At 37.9% G+C, this 24,522-nt stretch overlaps 3 protein-coding genes across 3 annotated transcripts; 2 read left to right on the top strand and 1 right to left on the bottom strand.

Moving 5' to 3' along the window:
- Window positions 1–508: 508 nt before the first annotated feature.
- Window positions 509–1,294, top strand: LOC113711519 (uncharacterized protein At5g39865-like). Its single transcript, XM_027234681.2, has one exon. The coding sequence runs from the start codon at window positions 509–511 to the stop codon at window positions 1,292–1,294; it is 786 nt and encodes a 261-aa protein (XP_027090482.1).
- An 8,318-nt stretch (window positions 1,295–9,612) lies between these two features.
- LOC113711488 (probable inactive receptor-like protein kinase At3g56050) lies at window positions 9,613–15,107 on the top strand. The gene is made up of 9 exons (XM_027234654.2): window positions 9,613–10,113; window positions 10,187–10,325; window positions 11,316–11,387; window positions 11,483–11,626; window positions 11,707–11,844; window positions 12,593–13,134; window positions 13,608–13,798; window positions 13,879–14,011; window positions 14,228–15,107. Exons 1-9 carry the CDS (start codon window positions 9,999–10,001, stop codon window positions 14,827–14,829), a joined length of 2,076 nt encoding a protein of 691 aa, XP_027090455.1. The 5' UTR covers window positions 9,613–9,998; the 3' UTR covers window positions 14,830–15,107.
- Window positions 15,108–15,738: 631 nt separating this feature from the next.
- On the bottom strand, window positions 15,739–22,033 carry LOC113711480 (ethylene-overproduction protein 1-like). Its single transcript, XM_027234647.2, has 4 exons — window positions 19,666–22,033; window positions 18,639–18,930; window positions 18,257–18,566; window positions 15,739–16,132 (listed from the first exon to the last, which is right to left on the bottom strand). The coding sequence occupies exons 1-4, from the start codon at window positions 21,768–21,770 to the stop codon at window positions 15,900–15,902; spliced, it is 2,940 nt and encodes a 979-aa protein (XP_027090448.1). The 5' UTR covers window positions 21,771–22,033; the 3' UTR covers window positions 15,739–15,899.
- Window positions 22,034–24,522: the final 2,489 nt, after the last annotated feature.

Here is a 24,522-nt window from a genome sequence, read left to right as displayed (position 1 = left end):
CCATCTTCTAATATTAAGACCTCTCACCAGCTCATCCCTCTGTGCTTAAGCTTCCATTATTAATTTACTGCTATTGGAAATTAAAATTAGGAAATTTTGACCACCTTCCTTTACAACCACCTAGGCTCTAACCGGTAACCACCCTATCCTGTCTTTCCCCTTGGTAGCTGCTGCCTTTCTTATTTTCCGGAAAATCCCATTTAGTCTCCCCTCCTCAACAACAACAACACAAGTTGACAAGAGAAGAAGCTGCGCGTAAACTACATCAAAAAACCGGTGGACGACATAGCTGACTCGCCACTTCCCTTGCGGCATACCCTTTCCGCTTCGCAAATCGCAACCTCCCCAACACAACAGCCTCTCTAGCCTCCATCCACCGCATCCTTTTTTCCTCTTCATTTCTCCAAGAACCTCAGAAAAAATTTTCAGGTATTATACGCTCATTACGAGGAATTTTTGAAAGACAATATCCGTACATAGATTTCATCAGTTTTTTCAGAAGAACCCCATGTGGCTAAGACGAACCAAGTCAAATATTCGGATTCAGCACCCCAACTTTTCCTGCTCTTCGTTCAAAGACATCCAGAGTCTCTGTGCCGAAGATTATAATTCCGAGTCCGACCCAACCAATCGGCCCAAGAAATCTGTTTTCCACCGAGTCCGACTAGCCAACTCGGTCCTCCGCGCCTTCGCTTCCTCCCCCTCCGCCCTCGACCCTTTTCCCGAATCAAATGTCTCCGCCGCCCACCACCACCCATTGTCCTCCTCAAAATCACTCTCATTTGAGAATCCAAACGAATCAGAGCCGTCGATTTCTTTGCCAGGAGCTGAAAAGCGCGTAGTGGTGTACTTCACGAGCCTGCGAGTGGTCCGCTCCACGTTTGAGGATTGCAAAAACGTCCGATCCATCTTACGCGGCTTGGGGGTCGTAATCGACGAGCGAGATCTGTCGATGGACCACGGGTTCATGGAGGAGCTGCAGAGGATTCTGGGCCATTCTGAAAAGACGAAACTGACTCTCCCTCGAGTTTTTATCGGGGGGAGGTACTTTGGTGGCGCTGAGGAGATCCGGCGGCTCAATGAAACGGGGGAGCTGAAGAAATACGTGGAGGGCCTGGGCCTCCCCGCCGACCCCGGCACGTGCGAGGTGTGTGGTGGGCATAGATTTATCCTCTGCCACCAGTGCAGCGGAAGCCACAAATGTTATAGTGAAAAAGGTGGGTTCAAGAGCTGTACAACTTGCAATGAGAACGGTCTGATCAGGTGCCCTTCTTGCTCCGGCGCTGCTTTCTGAGCCGTCCGATTATATAAGTGATCAATGTTATGATTCGTACCGTTGATATTACTTTAATTAGGTTCTCTTAGAAAGATAAGGAATTAAGGATTAAATAGATGATGAAGGTTGGCAGGGTGAAAAAGTGGTGGCTTTTTTTTCCTACACTTTTCTTTTCTTTTCTCTTCTTTTTTCTTTGGGACAGTTTTGTAATTGTGTTGAGTTAGGTGCAATGTGCAAATGCAAATGAAATCAGTGGAAATGCAGGAAGGTGCTAGTGCCAAATGCTCATGTGACATTCCTTTTTGTTTTCTAACTTTAGTCTTGTAAAGTAGTGACCAACATGTTGGGGATCAACGATCAAGAGATAATGATATGTTCCTTTGTCATGCAGTTAAATTGATGACTTTACAAAACTGAAAATTCTGGGAGCAACGGACAAATTCCAGCTTCACATTTTTTTTTTTTATCAAGTTTTAATATTTTAGTATGTGTTTCTTGTTATTTTGATCTTTTGGTGATTATTTCCGGTTCTACTAGCTTTAAATTTTAGACCATGCATTCCTCTGTTCATATTGATTAATGAGGTTAAGCAGGCAGGCCTTTTGAATTGATAATGGTGCATGTGCTTCGGATGAAGGATCTCCCTTTACGAGTTTCTTGGTGTCTACTTACCCAGAAACAACTTCCTAAGCGTTCTAATTTCAGCTTTTTATCTGCATCTTAATCATCTTGAGCTGCTGGAGACCATTAGCCAGTAGGTCTGACGCTCTAATTATCTCCTTGCATATTCAATGTTGTCAACCCACTACATTTTTTTGCGCAAAAAGCTGCATTTAGTTTACTTAAATGACAGTGAGGAAAGGCATCGTCAGTGTGAGGTTAATTCCTGAATCTGATCAAAGGTTTTGCATAGATTCCGTACTTTCTTTGCCGCTGTCTTTCCCACTTGGTTCTAACTAGAAGTTACCAGTTCTGAAGTATCATTCACACGAAATAATTTGTATCTGATACCTTCAGTCTGCTATGCTCACCTTTAAGGAGAATTACTGCATTGGTTTGTGTCAGGATATGCAAATTTGAGCTGCGACACACACGGTCTTGGAGTGCTCATAATGACAAAACACGCAGTAGTCACTTAGCTGGGTTCGAATGCAAACAGGCCTAAATGCAATAATAAGCGAGTGTTGTTAAGATGCATGGCCAGCAATTTTTTTTTTCCCCAAACTCAAAATTTTTGCCAAAGATGAGGTGAGAGATGTTATCCCGGAATATGTGATAATTTACGTGCTCTGGTGCTTTTAAGATTAGCTGTAACCATTGTTCATGAAAAATGTTCAGGAAATCCTTCAAGGGAATGTTGCAGGTAAAGAACAGCCAACTTGCTGTTGCTTAGTACAGCTATCAATAGCACGCTGATGATATCGGACAGATATCTACAATATGTCATTTTGTTAACTGTCTAATGTTTCTAGACCCAATTGACATGTTTTTCAACTGCTGCAATGGATTAGCTGAAGATAGGTACTTAGGAACAGCAGAGGTGGAGCATTCCTCTGATAGCCATGGCTTAGATAGCTTGTAGTAGGGATCTCATAAGCTGTTTCAAGAGGATTTTTAGCTGAGGCTCCTGATGTTATGGAGGGTATCCTTTTTCCAGTTTGATCTGAAGACTGAAGGTATTCACCATGCAATCTGCTGTAAATATCTGGGCCAAGGATTGTCAATCCTGTCAAGGTGTTCCTGATGTTGTCTTCCGTCATAAACTTCCAGTTATACATCTGAGTGCTGTGTCCGCTGGAGGATTCAAGTTTATTGGCACCCAAGAATCTGTAACCACAATTTAGGAAACAGTACAAAGACACTCAAATATGCTTTCAGAAACATGGTTCATCTTCTTTTAAGTGGAAATCATGAGTTTGGACTACTCATCTGAGGTTTACTATTCTAATTGCACGGCCTCGTGGCTGATGCACGCGGACCAAGTATCTCACGTACAAAACAGTCATCAACTGGATCCGCAGTTCTTCTACCCTGTGAGGTTCACTATTGAGTATTACAGTCCTGTTTACGCATGTTCCTCCCACGGAGTGACGGAAGATTGCTCTGGTTCCTTCTCTTCCACCAATGTACTTGTTTGGCGACTTTATTACTGTGGTCAGTGCTTGTAACTTGTAACTGTTGGAAGGCTCCAACTGTCCAGTTTTAGGCACGGTGACCATGTTCAAGTACTCATATGTCAAAGAGTGGGTTGGGCTAGTTATGTTGAGGGACATGTGGCTGGATTCTCCTCTTTCCTTCAAAGTCCAAAAGGTTGCCAAGCTTTCTGTTTGTACATGTCTGCCCATACTTATGTGAACCACTTAATACTTGTCAGTGTTGAATCATTGCATCGTGGATCTCGTTCTTGAACTTCTCATCATTATCAGTAGGGATATAATCAAATCGATACTCAAACTCGACTCGGCGTGCAAGAAGAATGTTCGAGCTCGAGCAAGTAGTATTATTGGAGCTCGCGTTCGAGCTCGAGCTTGAGTTCGATGTTTGCTCACAAAATTCGAGCTTAATTTGCATGGGTTTGAGTCAATGCGAGCCTTATCGAACTCGAGTTAAAAAATTTCATTTTTTAAACAACTTTTGAGCGAAAAGACATTATTGACCTTTAAAATTTTTTATACCACCTAAAATATTTAGTAAATTTAACAATTCTTTTGGATATAAGAGTAATTTTATAATAGTAATATATTAAAGAATTAAATTTAAAAACTCGATAAGACTCAATGAGCTTTCGAGCATTGCTTTTGGATATTCGAACTGGGTCAACCCGAGTTTGAGTTAAGTTTTTGACCTCGCGAGCAGCTTGGTTCGATTACAACTCTAATGATCAGGCTACATTAGATTAACCAACTGGTTCAGTTCTTGCCTAGAAAATAAAAATAAAAAACAAAACAAAATCACCATCATGGCATTCTTTTTTTGTTTGTTTGTTTTTCATTTTTAAATTTTTTAATAAAGAAATTATGAAATTTAAAAACAAAAATAGAGAAAAATAATTTGAATCCAACACTTATAATTTGTGGAATCTTAATCTTAATCGCTATACCTCTTGACTTCTCTTTTATTTGTGAAAAAAGAAGGATACCTTAAAAATTAGTTACAAGTTAATGGAAATGAATTCCTCGAATTTCTGTAATCGGAATATTGATAATTTATATCAGAGATGCATAAAAAAGGAACAAAAGAATCCGATTTCAAACTCCTCTTTTTGAGTTAGTCAGTTACTTTCTTCAATCCCACTTATGAATGGCAATGGGGCAGGGAGGGGCAGGGACCTCTCATCTGACCCCGCCCCCATTCCCGATAGGGCACCCGTAAGGGTTTATAAAAATGTTATTGTATTAAGTATAAGGGTAAAATACGAAAAAACTCCTTGTGGTTTAATAAATGTTCAATTTAACTCTCTCTGGGTTCAAAACATACACTATAACTCCCTATAGTTTTAACTAAATTGAAAATTAGAAGGAAAACATCCAATCTAATGGTTACGTGAAATATCAATATTGCCCCTATAAAAATGAACTTCGTATGGTTTGTTGGATGTTCAATTTAACTTCCTTTGGTTTAAAAAAGTTACATTATGACTCCCTACGGTTTCGACTAAATTGAAAATTGAATGGAAAGCATCTCACGTATAATAGGGGTAATATTGACATTTCATACACAACCGTTAGATTTGATACTTTCTGTCCAATTTTCAATTTAGTCAAAATCACAGGAAATTATAGTGTAGGTTTCCAAATTAGAGAAAATTATTAGTATAAGTGATAATATTAATTATATCATATATATTCATATACATTATATAATACTTATAACTAATAATATCATTCTTAATAACAATTTTCAAGATTGACACCCTCGCCATTTGTGGGCCTACCTGAAAAGTCCAACTATATTTCCACATTGGCAACTCAAGCAGGTAATCTTCCCGCAGCATGCGTGTTAAAGCTAAAGTTCCGGCCCAGACCTAATTTCTTTCGACATTTTCACTTTTCTTGCACCTAAGTTTGGTAGCATAAACATTGTATTTCGATCCACGTCAAGGATGACCAGCCAAAAAGCTGTGAAAGCTCCATGACACATCTTCAGCTTCAGAAGACGGCAAAAGCACCTCTGGGCCTGGGCCTTGCCTGGCCCTCGATTTTGACCACAGACCTGTTTGGGTAAACTCTAGTGGTAGTGCATGAGAAATTTGGTATGTGCATTTGTTAAGGCAAGTGAGCTAGCGCCTTAGCGGCCATTCCAATTCAACAAACTACGCTAATTTTTGGCATTTAGTGTTTGTTAGTGTTTGAGGTTAAGCTGGATAAAATGGTACTCATGCCCCGCAAGAAAATGTTGCATGGATTTAGGCCTTCATGTTGGTCACGACTCATGACCAAGCCAGACATGGATTGGATTGGAGTTTTTTTTTTTTTTTTTTTAAAAAAAAAAATTTCTACGTTTTCAATTATTACATTTTCATCGCACATAAATCAAATTGTTACAGTGTATTTTTTTTTTTTTACAAAAAATCCAAAAAATTAACAATCCAAACGAGACCATTGTATCTTGTGAATAGGCGGTAACAATCAAAGAGAGCCATCTTATGGCTTTCATGACTGGGTCAGTGCATGAGTTCAACAGTTGATCAGTTCGCACTTCTAGACTTCATAGTCTTTAGTTGTTGAACTGCTAGCAGTCAAAGAGATTATCGAACTGAGAGTGCATAAATTAGCCTTTGAGAGTTAGTGTTCTATAAACATCGATAATTATCCTACTTCCAAGTATCTTGCACATATGATTACTCAAGCTTAATCTCTTAAGCAGGATATGATTACTCAAAGTTGATAATTATGAATTACTATCACACACCGTGTCGTGCCAGAATCTCTGGGAAAGTGCCAAACATTTGTGCCCGGTCACGATCAGACATGGGGTAGCAGATAAGTACTTTGTGATTGTCGACGAGTGAGAAGAAAACGAAAGGATGGCTTCTTGACTTGGGCCCTGGAACTGTATGACAGAAACAAGCTTGAATGCGACACCATACTTTATCATGTACTCAACTCCATTGAAAGGGTCAGAATTCAGAAAACGTTATCCATCCAACATCATTGTATGAAAGCTAAAATTCCGCGGCTCAGGAAGTTACAGGTACAGGGCCCCTTTTATTGGCAACAAAAGAGGTGACCAGTCTCGACTTCACAGTCTAGTAACACGGTAGAAGACACCTGCAGGAATTCATTCAGCAGTAATTGCGATGACGGTGGCCCAATCTGATTCTTGGGATCCCACTAGAAAGGCTCCATACAGAAAGCGTTTTCCATTACAACGTGATCTCATACTGAAACTAGCTCCTACATTGTAAAGGCGTGATTTTTGTTTTGTTTTTTTTTTTTTTTTTTAAAGCATTCTCGGTTAATTATTGCGGTGGTTCGTCAATTTCTCTGTCCCGTCGGTTGCTTTTGCGCATATCAAATCCATTCTCCTTCTGACATTGCTTCAGTTGATCATCCACCATTATTACCATGTCTCTTCCAAGGAAGGTAATCAACGGCCGCTTTCATTTGTACCTCTTCCATTGTGACTGGACCACACCTATCCAGAAAATAAAAAGTTTTTTCTATTCTATATATTCTTCCCTTTTTCCTCTATTTTTTTTTTTTTGGTTTTAGTTGATTAGTCTGTTACACCGTTTTATTAATAGCTAATTTTAACATGAGTACAAAATGATTTCTAGAAATGTAAAATCTGATGTTCAAATGCAAATTCAGATGCCGTGACATCCGTTTATGTATATACTGACAGTACAGAAATAATTAATTCATTAAAATATACACCTACAAAGTAAAGTAGAATAGCATTTAGTTCTGGACCTCTGGTTGTAATATATATATATATTTATATATCATGAGCAGGCAAAACCTCTTGGCTGTTAGGCGTGTGAATACGCTAGTGAACCAACAATATTAGATAGATGTATTGTCTTGCCGTCATAATCACCGCATCTTGTTCGAAGAAAGAGTGAAGAAATTTCATAATCGGTGTATCTAACCGATCCACCACTTGTGAAAGCTATCATCTCCAAGCTTCTGCTTTGATTTTTCTATTCCCCAAGTCTCTTTGCGCCCTTTCTTTACCTTTATGGTTGTCGTGGGCACTAACTTTTACTCCTTCATCTGCCATCTCGGCCTTTAAAAATTAAAATTCATTTCAGGGTATATTCTTCTTTCTCAATTTTTTTTTGGCTGATGGATAGCATGCAGTAGTGATAGACGGCGAGTCCCCCCGTCTTTGGCATAGAAACTGTGAAATCTTCTTTTTCTTTTAATTCCGAAAATAAAAGAAGTATAAAATGGCACGAATTTTCGAACAACATGTTAAAAATTTGAAACTCCAATAAAGCACACATACTGCATCTGCATGGTCGTCTCCTATCCCGCTGAAAAAAGATCTCAAAACCCAAAAAAAAAAAAAAAAAAAATTTTAGTTGTGTACATATGTAAAAATAGAATTTACTGCCTCCTAGATAAACAGTAAACTCTCATGGAGGCCATGCAAAGATCTGGACGAAGACCGGACCTATTCAAAGTACATGAATAAGATTATGAACATGCATATTAGACCATGAAGAGGCTGCTGGCTAGTTAATTAGACCATGCATATTGTCGGGGCAGGACAGCTAATCCTAATTGTTAACAAGAATATAGTAATGATTATATATGACCAATCAATGAACCACACGGTAATGACGATATAATCAAAGCTGGGCAATGTGCTTTCGAAAGCATTTTGAGGAAATTACATGCGCAGTTCGCTGCCTGACTGAAGTTTGATACAATCAAATCCTGTATGATATACCATACGTACAAGGAACTACTTTTATTAGTAGCTTTCTGCGGGCTGAAACGATCGACCATGATAAGTCGACGACATATTCTTCCAAAAACAAAGCATGATCCATCACTTCATTCCTCCTTCTTGGACTTTGCCGCGTTTCATATTTTTCCTGATCCTTTTCATTTTTCTAGTTGTTTTCTTGTTTAAAAAAAAAAAAAAAAACAATTATGGTTATGGTACGCATGTCGGGATGAAATTTACTTCTTAGGGTAGGAGTACACACGCAAATACACAATTACTTGCACTAGGAACAAAATAATGACTCTCGAATGCAGTTAAAAAAAAAAAAGAGCTTTAGATCACATTATTTTCTCTCTGACGAACACTAGAGTAGTCGACTGGACGACGTAAATCACGAATGTCAAGTGAAGTTGAATGATAGTGAATAAATTGGTCTCTTTTCTCTTCTTCTTCTTTTTTTATTACTTAAATAGATAATTTTTTTTCCCCTTTTGGCAAACGTTGCTTGTACCTTATATCACGTCATGTACTTTATGTTTTGGTGCGGTTGTATATTATTATTGTACTTGTTCTATATTTTGATATGCACTCATATCTTTTTGTTGTATGAGTGGTTTTTTTTAAAAAAAAAAATTTATCAAAAATGTGAATTTTGTTGGTGTACACTAAATATTGCAAGAAATGCAATAGTTAATAACTAGTAAATACCATATATATTATGAGAAGTACAAACAACAATCGGATACAATCGCATGCATCAAACCATAATAGTGAATATGTTTGGATAGGAGAGTATTTGTAATATTATTTAAAATAATTACTGTAATACGTTTCAAAATATAATGTATATAAGACCAAAAAAGTGGCTGAGAAGATAAAAAGTTAATTAAAAATTATATTTATGACACAAGTAAAATATTATCCGAATAATTCTGCTATTCAGTGTAGCATCTTTTCAAGGGTGACTGTCACTGTATTTGTGTGGATAAAAGAACACACTTAAACATACGTGACTCGAACTCTCCAATGGAACCATTGAGCCTTGGTCTAATAATCAAGGAGAGCATCTTTAAAATTCTTCCGTGCACTCCCATCTATAATGTAGGTTAGCGTAGGAGTAGGTAACCCCTTCCATTGTGTAGGATAGTATAACAGGAGGATAGATGTTGTCATTGCCAAAAAAAAAAAAAAAAAAAACTCTTCAATAGGAAAAATGAAAAAGGTGAAAATACATTTGTTCTTTTTCTTTTTTAAGGTTTAAGCAGGGTTTTCAAACAAATATTTAACCCCCAAAAAAAAAACAGGAAAAAAAAAGGACAAGAATAAAAATGATTATCAGGTGGCGGAGCACGTGGGCGTCCTAAGAAACAAGCATGGAGGCAAAACCCGGAGGACGGCGCCACTATAAGGACAGAGTCAGAGATTCGCTTCGCCGCAGAGCCCATTCTAATATTCAAATCTCGCTCTCTCTCTCTCAGACTCAACTCAATTCCTCACCGATTCCCTCTCGTTTCCTCGTCTCTCTTTTCCCCCGCATAGTAAGTTGGACTCTTCTTTGATCTGCCATTAAACTGTACTACTTATTACAACCTCAAAAAAATTCACCCATTTTCACGCGCTTACTTCTCCAACCGTCCTAATTAGCTTGCACCTTCACGCCTTCCACCGGCCTAAACCGCTTCCCTCCTCTTCCTCCCGCGTCCCGCCCTATATATAACACACACTCGTTAACTGTTACAGTTTTCTTTTCGTCAATCTCAACCTTTTTTTCCCTTATTTTTGTTTACTTATCTAAAAAAAAGTAAAAAACTGTGGTTTGAAAATGGTCCGGAATTGGAAATGGAGAAGTTTTCAGCTGCTACACGTTATTGCAATCTCCACGGTGCTAAGCGTTTTTCAGTGCAAAATGAGCTTCAGTTGGTCTCTCAATAATGAAGGTTCGTTTTTTTTTTTTTTAATTTAAATTTTTGTCAGAGCAATTTTTCTTGTACTGAGTTGAGTTGGTGGCAGGGTTGGCGCTGTTGAGATTTAAAGAGAGAGTGGTAAATGATCCGTTTAATGCTTTGCGGAGCTGGAAGTACATTGATGGAGACTTGGATCCATGTTCGTGGTTTGGCGTCGAGTGCTCTGATGGAAACGTAATTACATTGTGAGTTTTGAGTCCGTAAATTCTACTCCGCAGTACTGGTACTATTTATTATCCTCCTTCGTGTAGTGTATATTTTATTGTTTGCCTAGATTAGATAATATAATGTAGTTATCATGCTAACATGATACTTGTATCCAAAGCTATTATTGATGGTTAATGTTAGTTTGTCTCAGAATGTATATTCAAATATTCTAATTAACGGAGTCTTGTTATTAGTTTGAATAATTGGGTGGAAGTAGAATCCAAAACTAAGAATTCGTGTAGAAAGAGAATTTGAGGTGATGCTTTCGTCCTAATTTTCAGATTTGTTTCTGCTACTTGAGGTAATTACTCTTTTATGATATGCCTTTACATCCTAAATCTATATCTTTCGTGCATTAGCAATTTATTACTCATTAAGTGTTGTAGTATGGATCTTAGCATACAGGGATGTTGATTTAGCCTCTCCTTTAACTGAGATATAACAAATTTTAGATAGATTTATGGACTTGTTTGGGTCAATTCTGTACCATTAGTAGTTTCATTTTGCTAGTCGTTAGTACAAGTAGGGATCAAATGATACTAAATAGTGCACTAATCTGACATGCAGCTGTTTGTTCTAATTTTCGTGGGAGTACTCAGTTATTACTTGCCACTAATGCTACTGGACTTGTGTTGGCATACTACCCTTTCGTTACACCAATTTACATTTTCCACCTTTTTTTTTTCGCTCAAACAGTCTGGTTTTTTCTGCTTTAGTACATCACCTTGATTTTCATTTAGAAGCACACTCACCAATATTGCATTCAGATAAATAAAGAATTATGTAAGCAGTTTCTTGCTTAGACTTTGTAGCATGTAAAACCTGTAGTTTATTTGGGCTCCAGATGCACTAGTTGAAACACAGCATGCAACAGAAAGATATAGAAATAATTTTTGAGAACTTGAAGAACTTGGAGCAAAGCTTCATGCTATATAAGGAAAAAATGATTATCTCTATCACTTTAACAGGAAACTGAGAGATCTCTGTCTTGAAGGAACATTGGCACCAGAACTAGGTCAGCTGACGTATCTAAGATACATGTAAGCATTTATTCATGCAACTCTCAATCTAAAAGCAGTCATTTCTGTCAACACTCTTTTATGCATCAGCCTTATTGCTGCTGTCCTCCATGCAGAAATTTACGCAATAATTCCTTTTCTGGGATTATTCCTAAAGAAATCGGAGAACTGAAGGAGCTCGAAGTATTAGACTTGGGATATAATAACTTTACTGGGCCGTTCCCCTTGGATACTGGCAACAATATATCCCTCTTAATTCTGTTAGTTCTCATTGTGTCAAGTCTATCATATTCACCAAACACTAACCTTGTGTGAACTTAACTTATTGTCATTGTTGCAGCTTATTGGATAATAATGAGTTTATCAGTGGCTTGCCTCCTGAAATCAATGATCTTAAGGTGATTTCTGAATCTCAAGTGGACGAAAATCAGATAAGCAGTGTTGCTTTAGCAAGTTCGAACAGGCTATCTAATGCATGGTACGTCTTGCTTCTTCTACTTGCCATTTTTCTTTTACACTGTGTCCGTGGGAACTGAGCCAGAAACTATGATATAGTGACAGTAAAATGTTCAAGTCAATTTGGATTCTCATCAGCATATTTCATGAATCTGTGATCCATTATTTTTGCTAGTATTGGTGTCCAAGCCATGTGTTTCTGATACTTTTATGGAAAGCATACATTGTACTGAAAAGATTGGGCATTGTTGAAGGGAACTACAAAACCAAATGGGTGCCAACACATGTATGTATTATGGTTCAATTTAACTCAAGGTGTTATTACTTGTGGCAGAAAATTTATACTTATTCTTACTTGGGTTCATGAGATTTTGGAACTACATAAATAAATGTTGACTTAGTGAAAAAGCTAAAATACACATTAGTTTAACCAAATAGTCTGTAAATATTGTGTTACAGAACTTTATCCTGCAATTGTAACTAAATTGTCTACATGAATTGTATTGGAGAGTTTTTGTGCAGTTTTGTTTTAAGATAGTATGGCTGCTTCTGTGACAAGCCTTCTTGTGGTAATCCAAAGCAAAACCATGACCTGATACAGTTAACCTACTAGTAAGCGATAAGAAGATGAGCTTGATGTGATGCTGGAAGTTTGAAAAATGTTTCTTGTGCCATGAGATTTAGGTTATCCAGCCTCCTTTTGAACACTAAACAATCACTTGAGCCTTCACCACTTCATTATGTCTGCTTTCTGCTTTCATTTCTGGTAGGGAAACAGTGCAATATGGATATACAGCTCTGCGGAGGCTGCTACAAGGGATCGATTTCCCGAATCCAACTGAAGCTGAGAAAAATAAGCACAATAGTCGGGGTCAAATATTAGCTATAACATCTTCGTTGTCGCCATCGCCATCACCATCACCAGAACAACCATTCTCATCTATATCTGTTCCCCCCTCGACTTCTACATTATTGCCGACAGAGGCTCCATCTCCATCTGCATCCACTCCTTCACAATCTCCAGTACTTTCACCAAATGCAGCTCCACCCACTCTGGAATCTCCACCAGTTGTTATACCTGAGGATTCCCCTCTTCTGTCCCCTTCACCTGCTTTAGCTCCCACCAATATACTAAAGAATAAAAAAAAGTCAAACAACCATACAATCTTTATATTATCTGGAGTAATAGGTGGTTCTGTTCTTGTACTTGTTTCAGTTCTCAGTCTGCTTTATTGCCGTAGCAATAAGGTTGTTACTGTTAAACCTTGGGCTACGGGGTTAAGTGGACAGCTGCAGAAAGCATTTGTAACAGGTAAAGTCCTTGCCCTCCTGAAGTTACTTGGTTATATTACAAAATTTGATAAGAAAAATGGCTGCATGTTAGTATTCTTTTCTTCTTCTTTTTCTCCTTTTTTCTTTTATTTTATATGGTTCCACTTTGACTACTTAACATAAAAATGCATATGCTTGTCAGGGAAATCAAATGCCTGAATACTAATCAAACCCTCGTTACCTGACAGTATAAAACTAGTCAAAGGCTTTGGAACCTTGAAATCCTTAAAACACATTTTTGGCTTCATGAATTAGAAACCAACTCCATCATCTTCTGTTATTATTCTTTTGCTCATTTAACGTATGAGTCAGATGAGGCAATCTTTTGGAATTTTGTATCATGGGAAAACTTGTGTCTGTTTTGGCAATTAGTGACTGATGCTTTTAAACAATTCAAAACATGGTAATAGCACAAGCAGAATAATTAATCCGTTTGAGTGATTTGCATTCCAGGTGTACCAAAGCTCCAGCGATCAGAACTTGAAGCAGCTTGCGAAGATTTCAGTAACATTATTGCTTCCCTCTCTGATGGTACTGTCTACAAAGGCACTCTTTCAAGTGGTGTTGAAATAGCAGTGACATCTACTGCAGTAAAGTCAGCTAAAGACTGGTCAAAGAATTTAGAAGCCCAGTTCCGGAATAAGGCACGTTGAAGATAAACTTTCTTGGAATGTTTCGCAGGCTTGCAGATTATGACTTATTCCTGTTTCTTTCGTTCTCCCAGATAGACACCTTATCGAAAGTGAACCACAAGAATTTTGTGAACCTTATCGGATTTTGTGAAGAACAGGAGCCTTTTGCTCGAATGATGGTATTTGAGTATGCTCCAAATGGAACGCTGTTTGAACACCTGCACAGTAAGTATTCTATACATTTTACTGGATCGTGACGGTTGCAGTTCTGCATCACTGTAACGTGAATTAGCTCATAGTTACCCATTCACCCTATATCATAATTGAAATGTATTTAATCAGTGGGACGTTTGAGCTACACTGTTGAAAGCAGGAACTGACATTTGCGAGTATATAATGATTGAACTCAACTTTGTCCATCTTCTATTTTCTGCTGTGCAGTTAAAGAATCAGAGCACCTGGACTGGGCTACAAGGTTGCGCATTGCTATGGGCATGGCCTACTGCCTGGAGTACATGCACCAACTTAACCCACCTATAGGCCATTGTAACCTACAATCATCATCAGTATATCTTACTGAAGACTATGCAGCCAAAATTTCGGATTTAAGCTTCTGGAATGAAGTAATTGCAGCAAAGATTGGAAAAGCAGCAACCGTGGAGCTTCTGGAAACTACATCAGCTGATCCAGAGAGCAATATTTACAACTTTGGGGTAATATTGCTCGAAATGATTACTGGTAGGCTTCCATACTCGGTAACTGATGGTTATATAGTGGACTGGGCATTGAACTACTTCAGGATAGGGAGACCCTTAAGAGATATTGTGGACCCAACTTTATATTCTTTTCGGGAGGAAGAGCTAGAGAAACTAATCCCATTGGTGAAAGATTGTCTGCTTCCTAATCCAGAACAGAGACCAAGAATGAGAGAAATTGCGGCGACGTTGAAGGAAATTACGGCTCTGGATCCTGATGGAGCAACACCAAAATCATCACCTCTTTGGTGGGCTGAATTGGAAATTTTGTCAACAGTATCAAGTTAAAAGGTTTAAGCTGCAATCTATGGACCTTTTTTCAATTTCAAAAATTTTTCTTTCTGTATATCTTTTTGTAAATCAAGTGATTGGTTAGTTCTTTTCATCTTAGGTATACCTAATACTTTCTTAAACTTCTTTTCTGTGCTTTATTTATGCCGTTGCTTGTCTGTAATCTGGGCTCAAATTTGTACAGAGTATTAGATTACCGACACCTTTCAGAATTGTCTGGTACTTTCATACATATTTTACTATTGTGTGCTTAATCTTAAAACTGTTTCAACTGAGTTTTAATAGCCCATGATTCTGCAGTTTATCCTAAGCGTCATCCTTGGCAAGCAGCCGATCTGAAGTTGTAAAGATGTACTTGCTCCGTGGGGTTCTCTATAATCGTACAACTTTTGCAGTATTTTTGTAGTTTTGCCCACGTTAAAACGTTCAAAAGATTCACGAACCACCTCGCGCAAAGGTCAAGAGTGAATTTTGATCGTTGCAATATGCAGGGTGAAAAACGAGAAGCGAAAATGGAAGAGACGAAAAGATAGAAAAAGCAACTACAACGGATCAAATAAAACACTGGAGTGACTTGCGGACTTTGGCCATAAATATATACACAGACCAATAGGCAACAGAAAGAAAATTCAAGCTTTTCCACCTTCTCTCTCTCAAGACAATTGGAAGTCTAAATCCCATTTCTCGCCGTGCACAACTTAAAAAAGAACACTTGTTTCTGAAACTCAGAAAGTTTCATGAAGCTTGTACCATTCTGCCAGAGTAAGCAATTAAAAGATACAACATGATTAACCCAGATTGTTCATATGGCCTGGCCGTTTTCATTAGGACCATTTCCTGCTCTATACAAATTTTGTTTTTGCCATCGTCCATAATGAATTGCTGTATGTGCGGATCCAGTTGCTCTTTCCATCATCCTTTCCCGAATGCCACAACCAATGACATCTTAAAAACCCTTCAGCACAAGCTAAATTCTGATAATAATGTAGACAAGTGGACAGCTCGAGCAATTCATCTTTCTTTCCCAAAATTTTTTTCCACAAAGAATCACTTTTGACTTGAACATGCTAAGTATGTGGATCAATAGCTTGTGTTTGTGTTCGATTATACAGATCAAGGGTGTCCTTGTGATTTTGATCCAAACAGAGGGCTGCCTGACAATCTCGGAGAGCAGAACTGAAGTCACCCATCGACTCGTGGAAAGCTGCTCGTAGATTGAGCATCTGTAGGTCCGGTTTGAAGGCTATGGCTCTGGTAAGCTCTTCTACAGCTTCATTCTCCCTTTGATCATCCATAAGCACTAATACATATGATTTTGAATGTTAGTAGTGCCAGCAGACAATTTTTTTTTTTAAATGATAACACATAAATCGGTTAGAATTACTCAGACTAAAAGTGATAATCTCCTAGGTGTAAGAATTCTTCACCCTTCTTATGCACGGTGGGCAGAAACTTGGAAGGATAACTAAAAAGCTCATCAATCTAAATATTTCTTTATATGAGCTGGTCTAGATTTAAGCAAGTGTACCATACTATCTCGTCAAATCTCAGTATGCTTATGTAGTGAGTTCCTTGCGTAAAAAACCCCTTACACTAGTGGGTGCATTGTATGAATCCAGTAATAAATTGATTTCATTTACTGAAAGGAACTCGTCCTATCAATGATCTAACCTGTCAATCTTGATAATTCCCCAAATAATGAACTACTTACTTAATTCAAATTTGCGCAACTTCATCAAATTGAGTGAGGTTGAGGAACTTGAATGATTTCTCCTACCAAATCAGAAAACCGCCTAAAGGCAGGAGGTCAGTCTTAATAGCTACATCGACTCTTTACTTTATTTAAACATATATTCTTTACTGATTTCCTTATCAGATGGCACTGCTGTCTTCCTTTACATGACAAGTACCACTAATTCTTTCTCATTGGAAACATACTTATGTGGCATAAAATGCTACGAAACTATTATGAATCCTGTACATCAGGTTCTAATCATATCCATGATACAAAAGGCCAACTCAGGAGCCGGGATGTATGTGTAATTATCGCCAGACACATGACGTGATCATGACCTTCAACACTCAAGTCCAATAAGAATCATAAAATTAATTTGACATCAATTCAAGACTTATTCTACACATAGGAACACTAAAAGAACTCAGCATCAAAAGAAAAGGATATTTCTCCGTAAAAAGAAACTATTATTCGTTATCTCCACAGTCAATTAAATAAAAATCAGTCCTCAACTTACCTAAATCCCAACTTAGTGGAAATGAATTCCACCAAACATATTTATTCCAGCAATACAGAAGTACGAGATTTAATGGAATTAAATAAATGATTAGGAGATCATTTCTCACAAGGAAAGCATGGTAGAGAACTAGAAGTTGACATACAGACTAGATTACAGTAATAAATTGATAAGCCCAGACAAACAAAGTATATGGAAATGTTCTTAAGAAGGTGATTACAATTTGTATCATTATTGATTGCCAAAACCCAACAAATTTAATTTAGACAAGGAAGCATATAATCCCAAACACTCTAAAGCTCATTCTAAACTCATTTACAGAAAAGAAAATAAATAAAAGTCGGACACTCTTGAAGTCATTATATCTCCATTTGGATGTGCGATATTGTTACTATCAGGAGCTCTTGGACAACAGCCAATGCTCAAATGTTTTTGCAGTCAAGAAAGGTCCAACTCTCATGTCATTGTCCCACAAATATATGCGTAAAACATGTCAACTGCAATGCCATAATTATGAGACATGATCTAGTATTCCAGATTGAGAGCCTAAATGCACCTATCTCGTTGTTACAGAAAAGGTGTGACATGAATATTAAACATACTGAATTGGTGATAGACAGTAGATGACCATATCTGCTGGAAGTTATCACAGTTAGGAAAACTTTTTTTTGGCAATGATTTAAATAAAGGAGATGAAATAGTTGGAAAATACAGCGTGGGTGGATGCATGGATGCCTTGAATACAAGTTCCTGGAAAAACATGGGCTTCCATCCTCAAAAGCTTGCATGCAAATAATGGAACATTAAATGCAATAATGATTATGTCAACAATATCTTTCTTGTTTCAGTAGTATACAGTAAAACATTCTATCCTGATTGATTGAAAGGTGCCATCTTAACTGACTCTCTTAGTTTGCATCTGTGTTGCTATGTTTACATTTGTGTTTTTAAGGATAATAGTAGGTTCTCTAGCAGAGCCATGCATTACAAATTTTTTGGCATTAACGTGGCCATGCTCTTTCCAGACAGTGACTTAGATGGCCATTCAAACTATTGCACTTGTGTTAAGCCTATTGTCTTACTGCTATCTCCATTCACTGAGAATGTATAATCACATTTAATAACAGGAAAGGCCACGAGATGAGGAAACCAAAAAAAAAAAGAAAATATACCTGCTGCTCTATATCTGTAAGGATAAGTTCTCAAAGGATCTAATTGTGATGCCATACTGAGGTCATTATTTGCCAAATCGCGATCACAATATTCAGATCGTTTTTCATAAGCTGATGCCTTGTTTTGTGCCTTGTCTATCAGCTTTGTCATTTCATCGTAAGCAGCTCTCCGGTCATTTTTGAGATGATAAACCCGTGCCAACCCTTGATGAGCTCTTGTATGCTTGATTTTGAGGGCGCTTACATAGCAGTCTGCAGCAAGTTCCAGCTTGCCACAATCAACGTAGATACTACCCAGATTATTTAGAGCCTGCAGCAATAAAAGATTAAATATGAGAACATTTTAGTAAATAATAAGGACTTCTGTAAAGATAAAATCTACCTGTCCTTTGCGGAGACCATCTGAGGGACATCTAAGTGCTTCTTCCAAGAGTTGCACTACGTAAGATGCAGCTTCAGGATCCAAAGTGGAATCTGCCAATGCATAGGCTTTGAGGAAAAAAGCTTCAAATGACCTTTGTATGGAAATAGATTCTTCAGCCTTAGAGAGCGCTTCTTCACGATGACCGGTATCATATAAAATCCACCCCTCGTACACGAGCCTTTCATACTTGGAGCCAGAATGATTTCGAGCCAATCTCAAACTGCGCATTGCAGCTTTTTGACAATTTAGCCTACAAGATTGTGGAAAATTTTACTGCTGTTTTGTCTATGGAAGATGGTTAATCATGCAAAAGGTCAGACAGCAGAACTGAATCTTTTATCATGGAAGAGACACACTTATATTCCAGATGACACTGAGTAGGAATAATGCATTAGTCCCTTGTATTCATTGAACGTGTAACATTCCCTTAGATCCACTCTGGCAGACAACGGTTGCAGTTCTGTATTACTTACTCATTGACCTCACATTTTCCCCTACTTTTTCTCTAAACAAAATTGTGTACTTGAAACTCATCTAGCTACAACCTCTCCAATAATCTAATCTTACCCACACATGTTTTCCACTTTCTCCATAAGAGTCGAACATGCATTTGAAATCTTATCTGAATTCATGCTAGTCAAACTACTATACCCAATTCGGGAGTGACTATTAGCATCTTGTTGGCTACATTTAGCGTAAAAAGAATATAAATAAGAAACTAATTTGTTATTAACTTAACTCACTATTTTAGTCAGACCTAAGCTTAAGAAAGCAAGTTACAACATGAAAGCAGCATGATGCCTAACACAGAAAGTAACATGAAAGCAAGTTACAAAAGAAAGAAGTTCATTTTATACGTAATAAATCTTTCAGCTTTATCACCTATATAACAACAGTTACTAAACTTCAGGAGGTAAGCATGTCTGGACCATCTGTAAAAGATTCTGGTAATCCAGACATGTGATCGAGTCTGTAGAATGCATACCGTAAGAGAAGTAAAGACTGCCGGAACCGAAGAACACTTTTTCCTGGGTCGTTTATCAGCATCTGTTGTATAACAGCAAGTGAACCAATATCATCAACAGAAGACCATCGATCATAGAGTTGCATCCAGCAATCAGCTGGACTCCATTGTTGAACATGTTGGTTGAGAAGCTCTACTAAATGCTCGCCTCTCATTTTTCCTTGAAACATCAAGTAATTTGGCTCTAAAGTTAACAGTGCTCGGATATCTCTCATAGCAGATTCATAGTCCTCAAGGGCAATGAGGAACCAAGCCCGCAGCTCAAGACAGTCTGAAGAGACTTTAAACCCTGCAATTCTGTTTATTTCTGAAATGGCCGCCTCAATATGGTTCTCTTCTAACTTTGCAACAGCTCTATACTTATATGGAAAGGAAAGAGTAGGATCCAAATTAGTGGCATCATTCAAATCTGCAATCTTCTTATTTCCCAAATTGTACAATGATCTCTCTTGATACATCCATCCTGCAGGCTTGTATGTAGAGATTAGGGAACTAATCAGCTCATATGCCATAAACCTCTGCCCTTGCTTGAACTTTGATCGAGCAACACCGGCTATTGAATAGACATGACCGGCCTCAGCAGCTGCCTCAAAGCAACTCTGTGCATCCTTGTATTCCTTCCTGTCAAGCAACACACAACCTAATCGATGCAATGCAAGTGCCTTCTGCCACCTCTCAGTTGCACATTCTCTCAGCCGTTCCAATAGCATTATTGTCACATTTGACGTCATGTTGTCTTCCATGGCTACCTCACTAAGGAAGTAGTACAACAAGAAAGAAGCATGCCCAACTACAGTTAATCTCTCCTTACCCTCATAACTACAGAACACATTCATAACCTTTGAATTGTATAAATAACCTGGGAGCTCTCTTAACAACACCTGCAAGCAAGAGGCCACAAGAATGTTCGCTCTCTCCTCCAGAGCATAATCAATAAGAATCAATGCCTCATCTATATCAGAAACCAAAGAAGCTAAATAATTATCACAAGCACATTTCATTTGTTCACAGCAGAATCTATTTGCAAAACAAAGCAGCTCCAAAACCACATTGGGGGAAGATGAGCCTAAACTTCCATACTGACTAAAGAATTTAACAGCTCTCATTCCATCCCGAGATATCCCAACATGTGAAAAATCAATTCTATCTTTTTCTGATTCAGAAAAATCACCACAAAGCATTGCTTTTAATGGGCAGGAAAGAGCAGCAATTTTACCTCTTGAGCAGTAAACCTCCTCATCCCCAATACAAAAGCAAACATTTCCATCCTCTTCAGAGATGGTTAACTCCTCCTCAGTTGAGATGCCAACTTCAGAACTCTCATTAGCTGTCTGAAAACATTTGCAATGATCAAATACTGAATTCGGATCATAACCATGTGCCAAGGCAGCCTTTGGACATTCAAGATTTCTCCCAATACAATCCAGAGCAGATGTACCGACCAATTCATCTTCCCTTCTCTCATACCTCAACCAAGCTGACAGAACAACCTTAGAGTGAACATCAACAGCATGTTGGCGTGCGGATTGAAGGCATCGACGAAGCAATTTCGGATCACCAAGGCCGCTCAAAAGACAATACTGTTCTAGATAAATTAAAGATTTATCAAAATATGAACCTTTTTCAACTCTCCTATACAGCTCAGCTAAAGATTCAACAAAATCAATAGATTTGAGAAACGGGTCAATGGGGGGCTCAAGAGAATCGGTTGCAGGCAATCCATATGGGAGAAGAACCTCTGCTGGTGTCACTGAAATGGGGTCAACAGAATTTGACAGTACAGAGCTGATTGTGGGATATCCCGCTTGACCTTGGTGGGCGACCTTGGTGGTGGTGGTAGCTGAAGAGGTGGTGGTGGTGCTAGTAGAGGTGTCAGAAGGATTAAAGGCGTGAACTTGGGTGATCTTGCAACGGTCTTTGAGCTTAAGACCACGCATAGTATTGGAAACTTGCAGAGAATATTGGCGGATGAGATTTACAAATCTTGATTTGGCTAAATTTGGCTGCTGCTGCTGCTGCTGCTGTTGTTGTGATTGACCACCTTCATTATCTGTTGAAGTAGACATGACATGAATCCAACCAACTATTTTTTTCTCCCCCCTGTTTTTGGTTGTTATAAATAATACTATATGTTAGATTAGTAGCTTTATCTTTGGCCTGCAGTCACCACCAAAAAAGGAAGTAAGATTGGGCATGGGGAGCAAGGAGGCGGTGGTGATGCAGGCTAAAGGTTTCAACAATGGAGTGACTTTTTCATTTTCTTTATCATCAAAAGAATGGAAAGGGGGCGATAAAACTTGTGGATGGTGTATATGATGGATGAGGGATCTCTTCTTCAACATGTTCATTTAAATTTGTTTATTTATTTATTTTGTGTTAGACGAGAATGCCAACTGGTGATACGCACAAGTCATAACAGGTTCTTTGTATAATTACATTTATAACTATAATTATATATTATTGTTTTAGTCTTTCAACTTTCAAGATGATTGCCTGAAGAGGAGACTCGGGTTTCTTTTAACAATACAGCATTATATGGTACAGTAAACTTCTACACAAGAACTGCCCCAAATAAATACTGCTACAACTAAATCCATTGATTGATGCGGATGAACCAGTGAAGGTAATGTGTATGGACTAGAACAAAATACGCCCTGGGTTCAATTTTTTTTTTTTTGATAAGAAGACCTCTTTTCTTGAATTACAAAAAAGTTTCTTGAATCAGAAAGTTGGGTTCCATCAATCGAAGTTCCCATTTGAAACCAGTTCCCAATTGCTAATTGTCCACCTGTTTTAAGCGTATGATATTACAGGATCTAGATTAAGTGCTGAAACATCAATTGGAATTGCCATTTTTGCGTCTCGGTCAGTATTATCGTCACAAACTGACATGCAACTTAATCCAACCAAGAGGATGCCAAATCAATGAAAGAACATTATTATCTCCCTAGGCTAACAAATCCATCAGCGTATAGGTCTCTTTGACTCGGTTTCACATACTCAGGTAGGTTGCCTTGCCGTGAATGTAGAAATTGATAAGAAATGTAGCCCGGGCTTTGTGCATGTGGGCAATCAACTCCATTTATGGTCAACAACTCCACAAAATTGATACCTCACCATTAAAGAAAGGTTAAGACGAAATTGCATCTTAAGCAAAGTGGCGCAGGACTACTCACTATAATCTTTTCAATATCATGAAAAGATAAGCATGACCTTGGGATGCCTTAATTGTTGGTTATCATGTCTCTTGACCATCCTGGAGTCTCTATCTAATTAGCATTACACCTTTCCTCTCCCTCTCTTTCCGAGTAAAATAAGTGTATTTCTCAGCAAAAGGACCAAACAGGGTTTCTATTTTTTGCTTTTTTTTTTTTTCCTTTCTCCATCTTGGCCAATGAATTTTCTGTGCAAATAGATTTTTTTTTTTTTTTTTAAAAAAAAAGCATCAAGACAACATTAGTGCAAGAGTTAACTAGTTGAAGCAAGGGACGCATGCGTGACGGCAGGAAAAAGGACTCAAAAAAGAGAGAGGCCAATGCCATGTCAATCTAAGAATAGCGTCTGAAATTGATTGCTTTTATTAGTATTCATTTTTGTTTCTCCATTTTCTTTTGGACGGTAGTGAATTGCTGCTACTTCGAGACAATTCAACAATCAACTCACTCACACCAGCAGCACATACACGGTTGTTGTCATGTTGTGTTGAGCAAAGCAAATATTTGAGTGGCAAAGCAAAAGATGAAATCCTCAAGATGCTTTCATGAGCATGCTACGCAAAATCTGTCTTCTATTGTGTATATGAGCAATAGAGCGGCTCCGTTTGGATTAGCAGTTTTTGATTATGTTTTTGAAAAATTTTACTGTAACAGTATGTATGTAAAAAAAATTTTTTTGATATATTGCATGGATGAGATGTTTTTGTACTTAGTGCGTATTACTATAGCAATGTATTTGAAAAACTTGTTTTTGAAATAATGACCTGATTTTCAACATTTCGAATGGTTGCTCACTTTTAAGGTCTGGTAACACATGTATAAGTTATGGGTGCTGACCATTTCTTGAACCAAAATCAGTACGGGGGCATCCCGTAGTTTAACGAATGCCAAAATGTTAAGATTATCTTTTTAGGACCTGTGCACAAATTAAACTTTAATCCCTGAATTAATCAATGTGAACGTACGTTATAAATGCATTGGTACATGCACCACCTATATCTGTTGCTCATCATATTGGATATTGTGCAAATTTGGGTCAATAGTTTTGCATTTGCCTTTGAGGTAAGCATGCATGGATCATGTCTGTCTAGACTAATCCCAAGTATGGTTTATCTTTAGCTGCAAAGTCGACGATATGTTTCACAAGTTTCTTCCAGGACAAAACTCTCCAAGTTAAACCGAATGACAATCCTTGCTACTGAGTTACACTACTACTATTTCCTAGCGTCTAGTCCATTTTTCATCCAAAAATCTGATGTGGTTTATCTATTACTGGTTCAAAAACTCGATCCCTGCAAGAAATAGAAAGTTAACAATGAAAAAAGAAGGTTTTTTTTTTGGGGTAAGGAAATACCAGCTTCAATTCCCCTACTCAAAACCAATTTGCTTTTCATAGTTCACCAAATAACCAAATGAATCGTCATTGATTCCTTGGTGCTTTGAGAAGGAACATGGCTAGCTAGAGGATTGAGTAACTAAAGACCAACTCCAAGATTCCAAAATACGGACTCCGTATGTATAATTCAATCTCCAACTAAAACTCAACAATACATGTGCTCGGCATCTGTATATATATCAGGATAACATCTTCATTATTGACTAA

This window comes from Coffea arabica, chromosome 1e (assembly GCF_036785885.1).
Source record: "Coffea arabica cultivar ET-39 chromosome 1e, Coffea Arabica ET-39 HiFi, whole genome shotgun sequence".
NCBI lineage: Eukaryota > Viridiplantae > Streptophyta > Magnoliopsida > Gentianales > Rubiaceae > Coffea > Coffea arabica.
This window is presented reverse-complemented; position numbering and strand designations above follow the sequence as displayed.

What these genes read in the sequence shown, in the direction of transcription:
- LOC113711519 (XM_027234681.2), top strand. Translation starts at nt 509, where the DNA reads ATGTGGCTAAGACGAACCAAGTCAAATATTCGGATTCAGCACCCCAAC.
- LOC113711488 (XM_027234654.2), top strand. Translation starts at nt 9,999, where the DNA reads ATGGTCCGGAATTGGAAATGGAGAAGTTTTCAGCTGCTACACGTTATT. An exon ending in GATGGAAACGTAATTACATT is followed by an intron (nt 10,326 to 11,315) that starts GTGAGTTTTGAG and finishes TCACTTTAACAG; the next exon opens with GAAACTGAGAGATCTCTGTC. An exon ending in AATATATCCCTCTTAATTCT is followed by an intron (nt 11,627 to 11,706) that starts GTTAGTTCTCAT and finishes TCATTGTTGCAG; the next exon opens with CTTATTGGATAATAATGAGT.
- LOC113711480 (XM_027234647.2), bottom strand. Translation starts at nt 21,770, where the DNA reads ATGTCTACTTCAACAGATAATGAAGGTGGTCAATCACAACAACAGCAG. An exon ending in CAGTCTTTACTTCTCTTACG is followed by an intron (nt 18,931 to 19,665) that starts GTATGCATTCTA and finishes ACAATCTTGTAG; the next exon opens with GCTAAATTGTCAAAAAGCTG. An exon ending in ATGGTCTCCGCAAAGGACAG is followed by an intron (nt 18,567 to 18,638) that starts GTAGATTTTATC and finishes TTATTGCTGCAG; the next exon opens with GCTCTAAATAATCTGGGTAG.